An 18232-nucleotide genomic window follows, 5' to 3' on the forward strand; every position below is an offset into this window, starting at 1 on the left:
TGTGTGTGTGAGAGTGTGTGTGTGAGTGTGTGTGTGTGTGTGAGAGTGTGAGAGTGTGTGAGAGTGTGTGTGTGTGAGAGTGTGAGTGTGTGTGTGTGTGAGAGTGTGTGAGTGTGTGAGAGTGTGTGTGTGAGAGTGTGAGTGTGTGTGTGAGAGAGTGTGTGAGAGTGTGTGTGTGTGAGAGTGTGTGAGTCATGTGGTGTTATAGAGCTGCAGTCTGAGTGGCTCTGATGAGGAACGTTCTGCTGCAGATCCGTCTGTGATAGAAACACATTATCACCACTCAGCCCCCCCCCCACACACAGCCCCCCCCCAACCACCTACACATACATACAGGTGAGATCCAGATGAGCGTGTAAAAGCTCAAAGGATCAATCAGCACTTCAGCGCCATCTGGTGGTGTTTGGTAGAACAGCACTGTTTGCTAATTTGTTGGTTTTGGCTGGACAGTCCAGCAGGTCAGCCTCAGAGAGTCGGTGGGCTTTTCTGTCTCCCATCGGTGGTCAGTGAGAGTAGCCGGTCACAGTTTTACTAACGAGCCACTGCAGCGTTCTCAGTGTAGCAGATACATCATGAAAATGAGCAAGAAATGAAGATAAAAATACACAGATTTGTAAATACAGTTAGTTTAAGAAGGCTGCCTGCATCATACACCCCAGTCTGTCACTGACTGACCGACTGAATCATTGACTGACTCACTAACTGACTAACAAAGTCACTGACTGGCTGACTGAGTCACTGACTGAATCATTGACTGACTCACTGACTGACTGACAAAGTCACTGACTGGCTAACTGAGTCACTAACTGAGTCACCGACTGACTGACTGACTGATAGACTGACTGACTGACTGATTGAGTCACTGACTGACTGAGTCACCGACTGACTGAGTCACCGACTGACTGAGTGACGGATAGACTGACTGATTCACTGACTGACTGAGTGACGGATAGACTGACTGATAGACTGACTGACTGACTGAGTCACTGACTGACTGACTGAGTCACTGACTGACCAATCAATGTCCACTGTTGAAACATGCATGTGCAAGTGTCCTCTAAATTAAGCAGCAGGTGCTGCTGTACCATGAACACTCAGAACCCTTTCCATGCTTAAATGGTTCTCTTCATGGTGAAATGGTTCTTCAGATTGATGGAGAACGTGTAGTATATTGTTCTTCTATTGTTACAAGCTTGAATCCTAACAATAGTAGAACACTTTTTGGTGCTATACAGAACCATGTACAACACATTCTCCACTTGAAGAACCATTTCACCATGCAGAGAACCCTTTAAGCATGCAAATGGTTCTTTGAGTGTTTATTGTTCTACATAGACCACTGTCTTAACTAAAGAACCCTTGAAGAATCTTTTTAAGAGTGAACCAAACACTGTCAGTGTTTACAGTGCTGAGTTTGGGGACTGAGGAGGTTAAACAGTCTGTTATTGGAGCTCAGAGTCAGGAGGAACTGACCAATCAGCTCACAGAACAAACACTCTGCTGATAAAAGACCATTACAGCAATTAGAATTAAACACTTTCTAATGGGAATTGGCTTAATGGTTACCATTAGAGACCATAGTTTCCTGTAGGACAGATTTAGCTCCATTAGGAAACTATAATCTATAATCAGAACAGCTGTTAAACCATTAGAGTCCTTTACACTGTGATATCAACCCATCAGGAGAACACACAACACCATCCGTGGCACCAGCAGGAACCAGCAGGACCTTTAATGGTTTCTGAGATGTTTTGATGGTTTTCCTGTCTGTGCTGCTGATTTACATCACAAACACTGAAGGCATCAGGGTAATTAAAGGCAGAGGGTTTTAATGTGATTTAGAATGTGTGAATTTATTCTGCTGTTCAGTTTTTTATCTGCTGCTTTAATTAACGAGAAAACATTAACCAAACACTGTTCCTCAGTTCTGCGGAAACACCGCCCCCTACCGACCACTGACCGCCCTGCTTTTGAGCGCAGTCAAAAAAAAAAGTTGTATAATAACAGTTACCCATAATGACCTGCGCTACACTCCACCTGTAATGCGGCAGGCCCCACCCATCGTCCTGCGCGTGAGTACGAACCACCAGCCAATCGCAGCGCGGGAGACCGGAAAGCGGGTGGGAAAAGAAGCGCCGCGTTAATGGAGTAAACACACAGCGAGCGGGTCCATCATGAGCTCCATGAGGACCATCATGGCCTGCGTGGCGGCTCTCGCGGCTTTAGGAACCGGGATCGGGATGTGGAACACTGTGGCACCTGGAGAGGAGAGAAAAAGAGAAATACTGAAGGTAATGAAGGTGGAATGAGCTCGCGGTGTCTCCAGGACCCTCACACTGAGAAAACAATCACCAGTACTATCAGTAATCACCTTCAGTAACAGCTGAAGGTGATTTTAGTTCAGCAGAGCTGCAGACAGAGTGAGTTTAGAACCACCCAGTAATGTTCCTGCACTGCTGCTGGATTTCCTGACTAGCTGAAGGGAAACTCCACCTATTTTCCAAAATTCCCCCATAATTCAGTGTGTGAGGTGTAACCAGAGAGATTCAGAGCGGTTTGGTGTGAAATGGTTCTGATGTCTTTACAGTGATGGTGATGGGAACCAGGGGTCGCCATGACTACAACACAGATATAGACATTTTATTTACTATCCAGAACCACCAGTGAACCTACACGAGTCTTCTGAGTTTATATGGAATGTTGATGATGGAAAATAGTGGAAAATCTGAAATAATAAGTTTTCTTTGGGGACTATTTTGCCTCACAGCGCCCTGCATGTATCCCTCCACCATGAATGGAGTTTAAGTTCTCTAAACTATCATAAAACAGTGTCTCAGTCATCAGGCAGTGAATTCATAACCATTTCATGTAGGAACTTTCTGTGAGGGAGCTTTTAGAGGTGGACGTCTGGTTCCTATCACCACCACCGTGAACAGTTCTGACTCGGTCAGTTTATCTAGAACGGAGCGTTTCACACCAAACCACTCTGAACCGCTCTGTTTACACCTAAACCGTTTAATTATGTAGAAATTAAGAGGAATTGGCTTTCAAGCCCATCACTGAGCCCTAATCTGGGATGTAGAACTAACCCTAGATCTCCAGGAGGAAGGTTGAACAATACAGGATTGAGCAAATATGTGGACCATCTGGAGGTCAGTTTGAGAACCACTGCTGTAGTCTACCTGCACAGGTGAGTGTTTTCCAGCTCTAACAGCTCCAGAGGCGCTTTCATTAATGATGATGGGACTCGGGATCCTGTGTACGTTCCACACCACATGTCTCAGCTGGATGGGCCCAAAGACACCACTGTCCAGTAGGAATGACCTTGACCTCTTCTCTTAATGTGCAGACTTGAAATTGGGCTCAGGTTATCCGGCTGAACTGAACCTGCTAGCTGGAGAACGTCTCCTGGTCACTGAAGCTGGATGGTTCCATTGGTCATCATATTTGTTCAGGTTACGATAATGTTTCAATATTTTTCCCCAACAGAACCTGCCCGAGTCCAGTCCAGCGCGGATGGAGGAGAGCAGGAAAAGGAACGCTCTGATGATGCAGGTCCTGAAAGAGGCCGCGGAGACCGACGACAACATCGCCCGAGGATTCGGGAGCCGGAAATGAAGAGGACGAGTTTCCGGTGAATACAGGAGTTCCACCGTAATCCTCAGTGAACTGGAGGAACATGTAAAAACACGGGGCCTTGCTGGTCATCTCCACATCTCCTGACCTTCAGCCATCGCACATCTCCGGCCCTGCAGTGTGGAAAGAGACAGTAATGAAAGACTGGTTATTTAATTATCTCAGCGTCTAAAATGTCTGTAGATAGAGTCATTCGTCTGTGCTGCGCTCTGTTCTGACTGCCTGTGATTGCTGTGACTGAACCAGGCCTGTTTGGTGAGACTGAATTAAAGCTTTAATTTCTCTGTAAAACTCAGTAAATTAATTATAAACTCAGTTTATAAACTCATTGTGAGGTTATTTGAATTTGAGCTACACCAGTGTGATAAACTACACATACATATCTATAAACTGGCCCCATCAAACTATTTAACTTAATTTTATTTAATTCTTTATTTTTAATAATTTGACAAAGTTTTAATGCGAAGTTACGGTCTGCGCAAACTGTGCGCGCTGCTGACGCGCAGGAAGGTGTTAAGTGTTTCCTGTGTGCAGAGGTCACATACTGAAAACGGCAAAAGCTCGAGGAGTTTCAGCTCAAAAACAACAAAAAACAGATTTTATTAAAAAAAGAGCTGAATAAACAACTAAAATCCGATTTTATTAAAAGAGAGCTGAATAAATAACTGAAATCGTTTCAGTAAGAGAGCTGGTTGAGTGGCTGTGAGCGGTCAGAGCCCCGGATGCTGCCGTCGCTCCGCGCGGTGAGGAATCAAATTAAACACTTTTAAAATCGGATTATTAAACGGATTTTCACGCTGAACCGAGCGAATCGGGTCGAATCGCCGCTGAAATTAAGAAAAGAAGCTCAAAGCGAAGTTAGCTGGTTTATTAGCCTGTTCCGTTCCACCTTAAACGCTGCAGCAGTTACACCGAGTCACCATTTAAGGTGGAACGGATTATTTAACTGAAGCTGCATTTTAAGGTACGAATATAAAATAAACATGACCCCCCCTCTCTCCCAGCACTTTGAGCTCCACCGGCATTAAAAGTGCTTTATAAATAAAACTATTATTATTATTAATCACCCAGATAGTTTGTTAGAAGTTGAAAATCAGTAAAATCAGATGTTTAATTTACTGAGTTTTAAGTCGTTCTGCTGTGTTTACAGTGTGGCCACTTTATCGGAAACGCTGAGAGGCCTCCACAGGAGCCAAAGCGACAGCAGTGAGGATTCATCAGCAGCTCCTCAATGTCAGCACCTCCTTCTGCTGCTCCTCCATCCTCCTCCTCACCCGCTCTGTTTGGGAGCTGCTGGAGCTGCCGGCTCCTCTCCGGTTCCGCTCTGATCCTCTCCGCAGGCTACGTGTACCAGGCGGCCCGGAGGACGATGCGGCACGGAGGACCCACGTCGATGGGCACGGTGGCTCAGATCGTCTTCGCCTCAGGTCAGAACCGTCCTCTGGTCTTCCAGCGGTGAGCGAGAGCTTCTGCAGTGACTGATATCAGGTGTTGTTTCCCTCTGCAGGTCTGGCTGCCTGGGGTATGGTGGTCATTATGGATCCGGTGGGAAAAGCCACCAAGAAAACCAAGGACACATGATCAGAGCAGCGGACGCGTAGATGTGTGATCTTATAGACGATGTAAAAAATAATAAAGTCATGAAGCGATGAATTTCATTTTTATTTTGCTGCTAAAGAACCAATCTGTCCATCTGGCAGTGCCACGAAATCAGATACAAACATGAAACCACAAAATTACACAAATGGAGAGAGGATTTAGATTCAGCTGCTGTGATCAGAAGTCATCAGTAAAGCATCACCAACACAGTTTAGTGAGGGGATTAAGCGGTTTTAAGAGTTGGCGTTTGGTCCCTTCTTCTTGCCGAACGTTGGAACGACGTTGACGAAGCGGCGGTTGTACTGAATCCTCCTCTTGGCTCTGCCTGTCTTTTTCTTCCTTTTCTCCTGCTTGTCCACCTGAAAAAAAACAGGAATAAGAGTCGTTCATGTAAAATCTTAGATGTTTTCTGTTTAACTGCTGAGTTTAATACGGTGGAAAAAAGATAACGAATATAAAATGTGCCATAACTTTTGCACAGGCCACCCTTTATTTTTTTTCCTCTGTGTTAAATTCAGCAGATAAAGTCATTGTGTACAAAAATGAAGTGTGTTCACTTATTTTCACTTAGACAATCAACACCCGTTTAAAATGATTGTTCTCTGTGATGTAAATGATGTAAATGATGGGGTACCTTGGGTGTCTGTCCTCTGACTTTACCGGCTCTGGCCAGAGAACCGTGGACTTTACCTGCGGAAGGGAAGATGTTCATGTATGAATGTTTCGTTACAGATATTTATCATTCAGTTTTGGATTGCTTTGCTTTTCTAAGCTCAACAAACCTCAGTCCATTTGAAGGACAAGTAGATCTGGGCAAAAATGTAACATCATGACACTTTAAGAAGTTCTCACGACCCATGACGTTTATTTTTTCTGACATTTAATAAGTTGGAACAGATAAAGTAGCTCCACATTTAAAAATACTATCAAAAACTGTGAATCCAATACTCTGTATTCAACATTTCACACACCATGCTGGACTAAATCCAGTTAAACAGAACTAATGAGGCTGGTTTTTAATCAAACAAGCAGTTTGGAAGTGTTTTTAAGTACTATATCCACGATACACTCAGAAAAGCGTACTGTAATGTATCTTTTGATAACTATAAATAGTTAGACTGATCAGCTCCAGCTCTAAATGTAGTATTTTTAAAGTGTAATGTTCCTTTCGAAGTTAAAGTGCAGGACAGTCATTCAGAATTTAATCAGAGCAATATTTTTAAAGCCAACCAATTTGCTCAATTTGTTATAGTTGATTGTATGTTGTTGCTGGCGGTTGTTGCTAGGTAACGGGCTAATAAGGCGGCGACCATGTAGGTCAAGGATAAAATCTGCAGCCTTACTGTGAACAGACTTTGGACCCAACAGCCACTGATGTTTTATCAGGATGAAGTTCCAAGTCATCCAGGCTTTTATGGCTTTTATGGCTTTACAGCTGTGTCTGAATCTCGCTGCACTGACGTACAACCGAGTTTCATCAGCATGTAAGTTAAAGGCAACACTGTTTAGGGGCTGTAAATAAGGGAGAACTGTAGGGGCCCTAAAACAGAGCCCTGGGGGACACCATACTACACTACGCTCAGAAACTCTCCACTTACACTAAAATGGAGGCCGTCTGTCAAGTAAGATGTAAACCAAGCAAGAACTTGTCTGTCTAATCAACTATTTCCAATCTATGAATCTACTGATGTGGGGGTTGAGGATGTATATTTCAAACAGGCGGTTTAGACAGTGACTGCAGAATATCCCGCAGTCTATGTGTGTTCTGGTGTGGAAAAACTTTAATGGTACTTTACGGAACCACGTCTCAAGTCCACGGCTTCAAAGTGAACTTTTGATTCCCAAATGCCTGGAATCTGAAGATCCACTCCCAGCTGCACTTCAGGCTGCGGACATGAATGATGACCAAGTGGAGCTTCTTTGTTTTCTGTCTTTTAGACGCAGCTATTATGTTTTCATCTTTAATCTACTGTGTAAGCCTTACATACAGTAGAGCAGCACGACAGTCGAACACACACAGATTTAGCTGGACATTCGTAAAAAAAAGGTTCTATAGTAAAGAAAATAGTGAATTAGAGAATTAAATGATTCTCTGAATGATGAAGTGGTTCTTCAGACCGATGAAGAAATGTCCTATAGATGGTTCTATATAGCACCCAAAAGGGTTCTTTTATTGTTACAATGTTAAGCTTGCACCAATAGAAGAACCCTTTTGTTTTTTTCCCCCAAAAGGTTCTAGATAGAACAGGCTATAATACATTCATGCACATTTGCCATCAATCTGAAGAACCATTTCACCATGCAGAGAACCATTTAATCATGCGGTGTTCTTTGAGTGTTCATGGTTCTTTACAGAACTATTTTCTCTACTAAAGAACTCTTGAAGAACGAAGTAGCACCACCTGTAAAAAATACTATCAAAAACTATGAATCCAGCGTTCTGTATTCAACATTTCACACACTGTGCTGCACCAAATCCAGTGAAACGGAACTAAAGATGATCTTCTTAATTAAACGAGCAGCTGAAGTGTTTTTAAGTACTGGCGATTTCCAGGATATACAAAAGCATGCTGTGATGTAATTTAACACGATAACAATAAATACTGTCATATTGCGCAGCTCTATTAATAAGAGTATTGTTTTTGAAGTGTAATGTTCCTTTTGAAGTCTGAAGACATTAATAAGAGCAGGCTGTGATTAATCCCACACAGGTGTTTACCAGTGTTCTCTCTGAGTCTGAAGTGTTGAGCATCACTCAAAGTTAAGTCCGTTTACCTCCCAGCAGTCGTGATGAGACCTCGATAGTGCTGAACTCTTCGATCCCGGACTGACCGATCAGAGCCTCGTCCTGCAGCGGGGTCCCGCGGAGGGTCAGGATCTGATCATCACAGGACAGACCCTCCAGCGCCTCGATCTGGGCCTACAGACCGGAGAGAAAACACGTCACACAAATTGAGGGTTTGGACAAAATAACAAATACCACATCATACCTGGCCAGTTTATCAGAAACACCTATCTTCCACTATACAGGTGTACAGACTGCCGGTCAGGGGTCACCAGTCTCATCCACACAGGCTGACCAAACAGAAGCTGCTCATCTAACTAATCAACAGTCTGAAAACTGTGAGTCTCTGATTGACTGGAATGAAGAGCTGCAGCAGAGCTCCCAACATAGAGCGTCTTTAGTTTAGTGAAAGGCAGTGTGTGTATTAAACATGATATTATTATTATTTATTATTTACTATTTAGCTACTCCAGCCTTTAGTGGATAAAACTGGTGACCCCTGCATTAGTCCTTAATTAGTGGTCAGATTTGGACCACAGAGCCGCTCTTGTCTGGATCATTTTGGGCGGACGGTCCTCCTAACCCAGCACTGACACTGATGTGTATATAAACTGCCCATCTCCCAATAATATCTGGACAAACGCAGCCCTGTGGTCAGAAACTGACCGATGATAAATGCTGTAGAGGGGAGGATAAACTGTGTGTAGGTGTTTCTAATAAAACGGCCACTGAGTCTGGTGTTTGTTATTTTGTATCATTAACTTTTAATGAAATCTCACTGCAGAACGTTGATGTTTAAGGTTCACCTTGATGTGAGCGACGGTCTCTGATCCGTCCACCTCAACGGTGTGTAAGCTCTGAGCTCTCACGAACAGCTGCATCTTCAGCCTGTTTACACTGAAACACAAGAACATCTGTCATCAGAACCGACAGCTGGACTCACGAAAGATTTTCTTAGAAAATACTTTAAAAAGCATCTTAAGACAAAAACTAAGATTGGGCCTCGTTCTCCAACATCTTCCTGTTCTTAAGTGTGTTCTTGAGAAAGGTTCTAAGAAAAAGTCTCCGTCAGATTCATGACGTGTTCTTAAAGCGCAGAACTGCTCTCACCTTTGTGCTCTTGAGTGTGTGTAGATTCTGTTCTTACCTAAGAACAAACCCCACATTAGAGAACATCAGTGAATCAGAGTCTTTCTTCTTAAGCAGAGTTTGGAGAACGAGGTCCAGTGTTCTTTAATGTAATTCTCATTAAAAAAATTATGTTCCAATATTTTCTAAACAAAATCTGACTTGTTTTTGTTTGTAGGCTATAGATTATTTGTTCTGTAGACCATGAATATCATACATACCATATTTTCATCAACCAGTTATTGATTTTAATCATATCAGTTATGCAGGATCCTCACTGGTCAATTTTAACAATTATATTTTGTGAAACCTATCAGAAGTTGCAGTTTAAGAGGTTTACCTGGTCAGTTCTCACAGAATAAGGCTGCATAACTGAGACGGTTGTAAGATTAAGAAAATATTTAATAACATCAATAACATTTTTGAGAATGCCACTCGCTCTTATAACAGTTCTTAAGAAATACGGTACAAAAGAAATCAAAACAATTAATCATTTTAAGAATAATAAAGTATGTATTTAAGATATAAAGGCACTTTAAAAAATTTCCTTTTAGCGTTTTGTGACTGTGGCCCCTAAAACTGCCAGGTAACTTCATTTGTGTTTTTTTTCCTTTTCCACTTTAAACTCAGTTTTAAAAGGCAATATAATCATCGACATCAGGCAGGTCTTTTATTTTGAAATAAAAAACAACTTTTGTTGTTCGTCTATTAAAGCAATCTGGTTATTTATGTGTATAAAATTCCTCTAACTGCACAAACATTCCGCGTTCCGAGTCTTAATAATCTGCTTATTTGCTAAAAGACTCGCGGTGTTCTCGAACTCATTTATCCTCGTTTTAATCCTCAGATCAGCCTGTTCGCTTATTCCCGCTGTTCTAACGCAGAGTGATATTAGTCTCTGTATGTTTCGGTCATTACATCTCATTTATGACTAAAATCAGGACTAAAATCTTAATAAACAAAACGACGAACTCACCACAAATCCACACGCCAACTACGAACGTGGGCAAAGGGATGTGTTCTACAGCGCATGCGCGAATGTTTTTCTCACAATTTTATTGTCAAATTTGTTAGAAATAATAAAATATTGCTTCCTTTTACTAAAATATGAAAAATAAAAAATAATAATTAAAAGTATGTGTCGTTTCTGTTAAGCGAATTTGATCGCAAAACGATTTTTCCCACCTGTGTTCCGTCAGGCCCCGCCCTCCCGCCTTCGGGTCAACGTTCGTCTGAAAACAGGTGGGAAATGAAAGCTCCGTCTGCTCCGGTGGTAAAATGGCGGCGCCCTTTAGGAGCGCGTTTGTGACTTTGGGTCCTGCTGGTTTAATCAGGAGCAGAGTCGCTTCTCCGGCTGGACTCGCGGCGAATGTTGCAGCTTGTTTACGTGTGAGTTCAGTGTATATTTCATTTCTGTATTTTTAGAGCCTAGTAAAGCTCATTCGCGAATTGTCCGTTCCACCTTAACTGGTGCAGCAGTTACATTGTGGCGCCTGAAGCGCCTGTAACTGCTGCAGCATTTAAGGTGGAACGGACAATTCAACTTAGTGGTTTTTAGTGTGTTTTGCGTTTCCTAATGTGTGAATGCTGCTGTAATAAATCAGATACGTCATAAATTAAAGAATCAAATTCCTGTTTGTTTACTTTGCTGCAAACTGGTGGATGTTTTAGAACATTTTGAGGGTCTTCAGTGTTAGAACATACGGTTCTTTAGTAAAGACAATGGTTCTGTTTATGAGTTCTGTATAGAACCATTTGGCTCTTTACATGGTGAAAGTGGTTCTTCAGATTGATGGAGAATGTGTTCTATATGGTTCTATGTAGAACCTTTTTGAAAACGGTTCTTCTGTTGTTATAGTCTCAATCAGAACCAGCATGCAAATGGTTCTGTATAGAACTCGTGACTCTAAATAGAACCATAGAACCCTTGAAGATCATGTGTATACGTTTATAAATATCATAGATAAATATTATGGGATGTTAGAGTGCCGGTTGACTGATTTCTGTGGCGTCTGATTACGACGCAGCTTCTCATTTATTAATCAGTATTTTTATTTTCTCTGCTGTCAGTCAGAGCACAGCAGCGCTGGAGCACGGGGAGCGGTAGAGGAGTCTGTGGAGGAGTATGAATACGTAGAGAGACTCATTCCTCCATCACGGATCCCTTCGCCCCCAAAACATGATGGTTGTGCTCCGTCAGGGTGGACCCCACCATCAGGTAAACACAGAGGAGGAACCTTAGAGTCGCACTTTACACGTCATCCCCCTCATACTGAGTCTGACACTGAGGTTAAAAATGATGAACAGAACAAAAGATAGAAATGTGGGTTTATCAGTGAGTGTGTTTACATACACCAAATAATCTGATCAATATCTGATTTTCTGCAGTGATCAGATCATTAAGTGTAAACACACTCACACTCTTATGTGGTCGACAGTCTTGTTCATTTTTTAATTAATCATATTCATATCTGCGTATAATCTTCATACAGAGATGCCGCCTTCCCTGCCGTACATGATCCGACGTTCCAGAATGCACAACGTTCCCGTCTACTCCGATATCAAACACGGGAACCAGAAGAGCACGTTAGTGCGCAAAGTGGAGGGAGATATTTGGGTGAGTTTAGCTTTAAAATGCAGTTTTAACATCAAAATTATAATCACACAGTTATTATCATACAGTCTTAAAGATGGTTCTTCAAGGGTTCTTCAGTAAAGGCGATGGTTCTATTTAGAACCACGAGTTCTATATAGAGCCATTTGTATGATTAAATGGTTCTTTACATGGTGAAATGGTTCTTCAGAATGATGGAGAATGTGTTGCATATGGTTCTAGCACTAAAAAGGGTTCCGTTATCATTACAAGGTTAAGGTTTTTCATTTAAACATACAGATGGTTCTTTGAGCGTTAAACCTTTATAAGGGACCTGCTGGTTCGGTGTCTGACTGTCTGCAGATTGATTATTCTTCCTAAAGAAACTCTGTGTGTGTGTGTGTGTGTGTGTGTGTGTGTGTGTGTGTGTGTGTCTGTCTGTCTGTGTCTCCAGGCTCTGAATAAGGATGTGAAGGAGTTCCTGCAGCAGCTCACAGGCAGAGAGACGCCGACGCAGGTGAACGAGGTGACCGGCGCCGTCCGGATTAAGGGGCAGTTCGATAAGGAGCTGAAGGCGTGGCTGATCCAGAGAGGGTTCTGACTGTTCAGACCATCAGAGCCACCGGAGGATCAGACACACAGTGAAGCAGCGTCTAATCAGCGCTCTGTACGTTTTCCAGTTGTTTGTGTTTCTGTGTAAAACATGTAAATATACCTGTTTATTTGATGCACCTGAAAAACTGAAATAACAATAAATAAAAGCCTTTTATCATCACTGACTTCAGACCTGATTAACTCCACTGCTGGTAGATTCATATTGTGATCGAGATTTAAATGCAATCTTTTATTATAAACGAACCTCAAGCTTTTATTTTTGCCTCCTGGACGCTGAATCAGACTGAAACAGCTGAATAAATCATTTAGAATTAAAATTGCAGCTTTTCTGATTTGAAAAATTCACTCTTAAATTTGTGAATTTGATATAAAAGAAATTAATTCTTCAGCCCTATAACACACACACATATATGAATTATTATTAGTACAGTAGCTAATTAATCAGTCTGGAATACATTTTTATATTAAGAAACTCCAACAGAAATAATCTGTTTTTATGATATTATGATAGTTGAGTCAACATAAAAATCACAGTGCAGAAAAGAGGAAATCGGTGAACTGAAAGTGTATAAAAGTCTCCAAACGAAGCCGTTTGAACTTATAGGCGAAGCTGCGTAAATATAACGCCGCTCGGCGCGCAAGAAGGCTCCGCTTTTGTGTTTAATGTGCGTCATCAATCTGAGCCCCTCGCGCGGATGCCGAAACAGCGCGTGAGTAAATAAAAAGCATTGAGTTTATAAATCGCTAAATAAACAGAGAGGAGCGAATTCACCCGCTGTTTTTGAGTCAATGCGCTGCTTTAAAACCCGCGCGGACAGTTTACTGAGGAGCATCTCAGCTTTTCACCTTAAACCATTTAAGGTGGAACGGAATCCTCCAGTAATGACGGTGCTCGCTTTGGAAACGTTTCCCGGACAGATGGAGGAATATTATTACATCATTTAAGAAACTGACGCTCATCAGCTTTAATTGCGGAACTAGTTACATTTATTAAAGGGAAACGCCACCAATTTTCCAAAATTCCCCCATAATTCAGTGTGTGAGGTGTAATCAGAGAGATTCAGAGTGGTTTGGTGTGAAATGGTTCAGGTGTCTTTACAGTGGTGGTGATAGGAACCAGGGGTCGCCATGACTACAACACAAATATAGACATTTTATTTACTATCCAGAACCACCAGTGAACCTACACGAGTCTTCTGAGTTTATATGGAATGTTGATGATGGAAAATAGTGGAAAATCTGAAATAATAAGTTTTCTTTGGGGACTATTTTGCCTCACAGCGCCCTGCATGTATCCCTCCACCATGAATGGAGTTTAAGTTCTCACAACTATCATAAAACAGTGTCTCAGTCATCAGGCAGTGAATTCATAACCATTTCATGTAGGAACTTTCTGTGAGGGAGCTTTTAGAGGTGGACGTCTGGTTCCTATCACCACCACTGTGAACAGTTCTGACTCAGTCAGTTTATCTAGAACAGAGCGTTTCACACCAAACCACTCTGAACCACTCTGAACCACTACATCTCAACCAGCTGATTATGGGGGAATTCTGGAAAATAGATGGAGTTTCCCTTTGAGTCATATGTACTTAAACACAGTGCTGAGAAGTTTGTACAGAGCTGGGCGAAAATATAATATCATGATATTTAAAGACTTTTTTTGCAGTAGACGATGCATCATGGGAATTCCATTTTTCTGATCTTATTTTATTATTGAACAGACAAAAACTGACTTTATTAGACTGAATCAGCTCCATTGCTGGTGTGTGGATGCTTAATGTAACTGACAGTTTGGGTAGAATATTGTAATTTTTCTGACCAATGCTGCAGTTATTACTTAAATGCGATTATTTTTTATAAATGAAGCTCCAGGTGTTTTTATCCTCAAGAAGTCGAGCGTGTATATTTTCTTCAGGTGTGACCCTTGAACGGTGTGTCAGTGTGTCAGACTGAAACAGGGCTGAATAAATCAGGATATAATTAAATCTGCAGCTCGTATGATTTGAAAATTGCACTCTTTCGAATTGTGATTTCAATGTAAACAGGATCAATCGTTCAGCCTTTTAAAAAGTGTATAATGATTATTATCTGATCAGCTGGAAAACACAAAGAATAATAATCAGTGTTGCCACATTGTAAAAATACTGTGAAAAACTATAAATAAACTGTTTTATTTAGTGTTTTGCTGCCCTGAATCCAAATAAACAGAACTGAATTATTCTCTCTGTGATTAAACACAAACAGCAGTTCACGATATTCCACCTGACGGATCACTGTAACAGTAAACAGTGTCTTATTGCCCTACACACTTAAAAAGGTTCCTCAAGGGTTCTTTAGTAAAGACAGTGGGTCTATATAGAACTATGAACACTCAAAGAACTATTTCATGATTAAATGGTTCTCTGCATGGTGAAATGGGTCTTCAGACTGATGAAGAATGTGTTATATATGGTTCTACATGGAACCTTTTTGACAAGGGTGTAGCAACAAAAGGGGTTCTGCTAAATGACATACAAGTTTGACATCATAACAACAGAAGAACCCTCTCTGGTTCTATATAGAACCATATACAACACATTCTCCATCAATCTGAAGAACCAAGTCACCATGCAAAGAACCATTTAAGCATACAGATCATTCTTGGTTCTATGTAGAAGTCTTTACAGAAAACCCTTGAAGAACCATCTGAACTGTCTTAAGTAGCGTAATGTAAACTAATTTGTTCTCAGTTCTATTTTAGTCATTAACATTTAATTCTCTGTTTTTGGGGTTTAGTTTGATTCTGCTGTGTCGGTTCTGCTCATGTTCTGCTGGTCACTCCTCTCAGTTTGGAGCGTCAGTGTTTTATTTTAGATAAAAAAGATCCAGAAATGGAAGAACTGAGCCGAGTTTCTATACGGCTTCTAATTCCAGTTATTCAGGGGCCGAATGAAACCACTGAACCATTTAAGGTGGAACAGAGAATTAGAATAGGAAGACAGTTTAGTCTGGACACTCGTAGACGCTGGATGTTCTAAGGTTCTAAGAATAAGATTTTCAGTTCTTCATTCATTTTTTTGAGCTAAAGTTGTTTTTCATCTGCAGATGATCAGCATAAAATGGACCACCTGATCAGACGGAGGATTCCTGCATGTGTGCGGACGATACTGACCGACATCACACCGAAAGAGGATGAGCTGAGGGACTGGACAGAACCGGAGCCGGAACCAGAACCTGTAACCAGGGACGGAATTTCCCTTCCTGTTGGAGCTGCTCCTGAAGCTCTCCTGACTCCGGCTGGAACGGGCAGTGCAGACGGAGCCAGACCTTCAGCCCGACTGTGTGGACTTTGTTTATCCAGACCGTCCTGCTATACCTGTCCCAGGTGTAACATTCCGTACTGTGGGCTGCCGTGCTACCGGAGCCCGGCTCACTCCGCGTGCTCCGAGGAGTTCTATAAGGAGTGCGTGTCGGAGGAGCTGAAGTGTCGGAGCGAGACAGAAGAGGAGGGAAGGTCTAGAATGCAGGAGATCCTCCTGAGGCTGAGGAGCAGCGCTAACGCTGACGGAGGGATGGAGAACCTGCTGAAAGATCTGGTGGAGGAAACCCGAGGAGGTGTGACGGAGCAGGACGCTGAGGCGCTACAGCTTCTGTCCAGACTGGCAGAACTTCAGGCGAGCGGTAAGGAGGAGCACAGCGAGGAGATCCTGGAGATCCTGCGGAAACTCAGAGAGATTGAGGAAGGAGACGAGGACAGCGATGATGAGGATCTGGCTCTGAAGCTTTCAGGGCTAAATATAGACGCTCTAACAGAAGAACAGCTGTGGAACCTTCTGCCGTCCCGAGATAAGGATAAGTTTAAGGAGCTGGTGAGGGGAGATGGTGCTGCACGTTTGGTGGAACCGTGGAGGCCATGGTGGGAAGAACATGAACAAAACACTAAGGTGCTTATAGAAGAGCTGCAATCAGGGGAGGAAAGAAGGAGCTCCAGTGGAAATGGAACGATGGACGCTGAAGACAGGATAAGGAACGAGAAGGAAAGTGAAGACAATCAGACCGAAGAAGTTTCCGAAATTCAGTCTAAAGACGTAAACACGACAAAACAACAGCTTTCAGCGGCTACGCCTCCCCCACGGTCCAGCCAGAGCCTTAAAAAGCAGAAGAAAACGCCAAAATCGAGAAACGCTAACAGCGTGAAAGGCTCAAACTCTGCTGCTCCACCCATCAGTGCTAAAGTCCCGCCCCTCCACACCATCTCCTCAAGCCCCTCCCCTTTAGTCCAGTTCAGCGTGGTGAACGCGCTGTACGGCTACGCGTTCTCTCTGTGTCGGTTTAACGGGGATATCTCAGAGTCGGCGCTGCTGCTGGAGTTCTGCCGGACCGTTCTGGAGACGTCGGAGAGTCTGGGCTCGGCCCGAGCGTTCTCCTCGCTCTCTGAGGCTCTAGAGGGCGCCGTTTCGGCCGGCCGCCTTGACAGAGACGATCCAGAAGCTCCGGTCCGAACTTTAGGGGCCGTGGCTCATATCCTGACCGGGCGGAGTAAGGAGGACCCGGTCGGCTACGCCCTGTCCGCTCTGTCGCAGCTACGGTCGGCCTTCAGCGAGGCCAGAGCATCCGTCACCAGAGAGGAAGAGGAGTGGAGGCGGAAGCTGTTTCTGGCGGGGAAGAAGTGCGAGTTCCTCCAGTCGTGGGTGAAGGAGAACGCGGATGCCGTGAGGAGCTCCGCCCGCTGGACGTGGAGGGAGTTCAGCAGGAGGAGAGAGGAGAGGGAGACGATGGAGAGAGAGAGGAGGGGACTGGAGGAGGGATGGAGGAAGGGACAAGGAAGAGGGAGAGCCCTGATAGAGGAGATCGACTGAAATGAGTTCTAATGAAATAAAGCTGAACTTATCATTTTCATCCTGATGCCAGAGCGTGTTTTATTAAATGATATCAGAATCATATCGGCATCAGCAGATATCTGCTTAAAATGATCAGTATCGGTCGGGTGTTTAGATGTGACTGATATTTCAGACAGATATTTGATGATGTGTTGATTAATAATAATAAATAAATAATAATAAAAATAATTATATCTAATATTTATAGAGCTCTTTTCATGCCAGTGGCAGCTGAAAGTGCTTTACATACAGGTGATTAAGTCTATTAGAAGAAATTATAAGTATTAATTTAAGATCATATAAGAAAATAACAGATCAGATTAAAGAGATGAAGACCAAAGAGCCGTAGAGTTTAATGAAGCTCTGAGTTAAAGAGTCGTAGAGTTTTACTGAAGCTCTGAGTTAAAGAGTCGTAGAGTTTTACTGAAGCTCTGAGTTAAAGAGTCGTAGAGTTTAATGAAGCTCTGAGTTAAAGAGTCGTAGAGTTTAATGAAGCTCTGAGTTAAAGAGTCGTAGAGTTTTACTGAAGCTCCGAGTTAAAGAGTCGTAGAGTTTAATGAAGCTCCGAGTTAAAGAGTCGTAGAGTTTTACTGAAGCTCTGAGTTAAAGAGTCGTAGAGTTTTACTGAAGCTCTGAGTTAAAGAGTCGTAGAGTTTAATGAAGCTCCGAGTTAAAGAGTCGTAGAGTTTTACTGAAGCTCTGAGTTAAAGAGTCGTAGAGTTTTACTGAAGCTCTGAGTTAAAGAGTCGTAGAGTTTAATGAAGCTCCGAGTTAAAGAGTCGTAGAGTTTACTGAAGCTCTGAGTTAAAGAGTCGTAGAGTTTAATGAAGCTCTGAGTTAAAGAGTCGTAGAGTTTTACTGAAGCTCTGAGTTAAAGAGCCGTAGAGTTTTACTGAAGCTCTGAGTTAAAGAGCCGTAGAGTTTTACTGAAGCTCTGAGTTAAAGAGCTGCGTTTTCAGGTGTTTATTAAAAGTGAGCTCTGAGCTCGACTGTCTAATAAAAGCTGAACTGAGCTCC

General features: G+C 42.6%; 5 protein-coding genes across 8 annotated transcripts; 4 read left to right on the plus strand and 1 right to left on the minus strand.

The window, feature by feature from the left end:
- Positions 1-2103: 2103 nt before the first annotated feature.
- Positions 2104-3951, plus strand: LOC118824289 (ubiquinol-cytochrome-c reductase complex assembly factor 3). The gene is made up of 2 exons (XM_036594324.1): positions 2104-2291; positions 3490-3951. The coding sequence occupies exons 1-2, from the start codon at positions 2175-2177 to the stop codon at positions 3616-3618; spliced, it is 246 nt and encodes an 81-aa protein (XP_036450217.1). The 5' UTR covers positions 2104-2174; the 3' UTR covers positions 3619-3951.
- On the plus strand, positions 3693-5286 carry dmac1 (distal membrane arm assembly complex 1). 3 transcript variants are annotated; one of them, XM_036594323.1, is made up of 3 exons: positions 3693-3891; positions 4787-5063; positions 5144-5286. In XM_036594323.1, exons 2-3 carry the CDS (start codon positions 4868-4870, stop codon positions 5215-5217), a joined length of 270 nt encoding a protein of 89 aa, XP_036450216.1. In that variant the 5' UTR covers positions 3693-3891; positions 4787-4867; the 3' UTR covers positions 5218-5286. The 3 variants fall into 3 exon arrangements, with proteins under 3 accessions (XP_036450216.1, XP_036450214.1, XP_036450215.1); XM_036594321.1 differs by lacking the exon at positions 3693-3891 and adding an exon at positions 4103-4379; XM_036594322.1 differs by lacking the exon at positions 3693-3891 and adding an exon at positions 4387-4600.
- faub (FAU ubiquitin like and ribosomal protein S30 fusion b) lies at positions 5280-10231 on the minus strand. 2 transcript variants are annotated; one of them, XM_036594319.1, is made up of 5 exons: positions 10125-10231; positions 8827-8917; positions 8011-8155; positions 5870-5925; positions 5280-5594 (listed from the first exon to the last, which is right to left on the minus strand). In XM_036594319.1, exons 1-5 carry the CDS (start codon positions 10178-10180, stop codon positions 5469-5471), a joined length of 474 nt encoding a protein of 157 aa, XP_036450212.1. In that variant the 5' UTR covers positions 10181-10231; the 3' UTR covers positions 5280-5468. The 2 variants fall into 2 exon arrangements, with proteins under 2 accessions (XP_036450212.1, XP_036450213.1); XM_036594320.1 differs by lacking the exon at positions 10125-10231 and adding an exon at positions 9131-9167.
- A 107-nt stretch (positions 10232-10338) lies between these two features.
- mrpl49 (mitochondrial ribosomal protein L49) lies at positions 10339-12516 on the plus strand. The gene is made up of 4 exons (XM_036594318.1): positions 10339-10537; positions 11219-11366; positions 11641-11765; positions 12196-12516. Exons 1-4 carry the CDS (start codon positions 10427-10429, stop codon positions 12340-12342), a joined length of 531 nt encoding a protein of 176 aa, XP_036450211.1. The 5' UTR covers positions 10339-10426; the 3' UTR covers positions 12343-12516.
- Positions 12517-12935: 419 nt separating this feature from the next.
- znhit2 (zinc finger, HIT-type containing 2) lies at positions 12936-17234 on the plus strand. The gene is made up of 2 exons (XM_036594317.1): positions 12936-13066; positions 15441-17234. The coding sequence occupies exon 2, from the start codon at positions 15455-15457 to the stop codon at positions 17192-17194; it is 1740 nt and encodes a 579-aa protein (XP_036450210.1). The 5' UTR covers positions 12936-13066; positions 15441-15454; the 3' UTR covers positions 17195-17234.
- The last annotated feature ends 998 nt before the right edge of the window (positions 17235-18232 follow it).

Source organism: Colossoma macropomum, unplaced genomic scaffold (assembly GCF_904425465.1).
Source record: "Colossoma macropomum unplaced genomic scaffold, Colossoma_macropomum, whole genome shotgun sequence".
NCBI lineage: Eukaryota > Metazoa > Chordata > Actinopteri > Characiformes > Serrasalmidae > Colossoma > Colossoma macropomum.

Coding starts and splice junctions, on each gene's coding strand:
- LOC118824289 (XM_036594324.1), top strand. CDS start 2,175: ATGAGCTCCATGAGGACCATCATGGCCTGCGTGGCGGCTCTCGCGGCT. Junction 2,292..3,489: donor GAAAAAGAGAAATACTGAAG/GTAATGAAGGTG, acceptor TTTCCCCAACAG/AACCTGCCCGAGTCCAGTCC.
- dmac1 (XM_036594323.1), top strand. CDS start 4,868: ATGTCAGCACCTCCTTCTGCTGCTCCTCCATCCTCCTCCTCACCCGCT. Junction 5,064..5,143: donor TCAGATCGTCTTCGCCTCAG/GTCAGAACCGTC, acceptor TTCCCTCTGCAG/GTCTGGCTGCCTGGGGTATG.
- faub (XM_036594319.1), bottom strand. CDS start 10,180: ATGCGCTGTAGAACACATCCCTTTGCCCACGTTCGTAGTTGGCGTGTG. Junction 8,918..10,124: donor AGTTGGCGTGTGGATTTGTG/GTGAGTTCGTCG, acceptor CTTGTGTTTCAG/TGTAAACAGGCTGAAGATGC. Junction 5,926..8,010: donor CTCATCACGACTGCTGGGAG/GTAAACGGACTT, acceptor TCCCTTCCGCAG/GTAAAGTCCACGGTTCTCTG.
- mrpl49 (XM_036594318.1), top strand. CDS start 10,427: ATGGCGGCGCCCTTTAGGAGCGCGTTTGTGACTTTGGGTCCTGCTGGT. Junction 10,538..11,218: donor ATGTTGCAGCTTGTTTACGT/GTGAGTTCAGTG, acceptor CTCTGCTGTCAG/TCAGAGCACAGCAGCGCTGG. Junction 11,766..12,195: donor AAGTGGAGGGAGATATTTGG/GTGAGTTTAGCT, acceptor CTGTGTCTCCAG/GCTCTGAATAAGGATGTGAA.
- znhit2 (XM_036594317.1), top strand. CDS start 15,455: ATGGACCACCTGATCAGACGGAGGATTCCTGCATGTGTGCGGACGATA.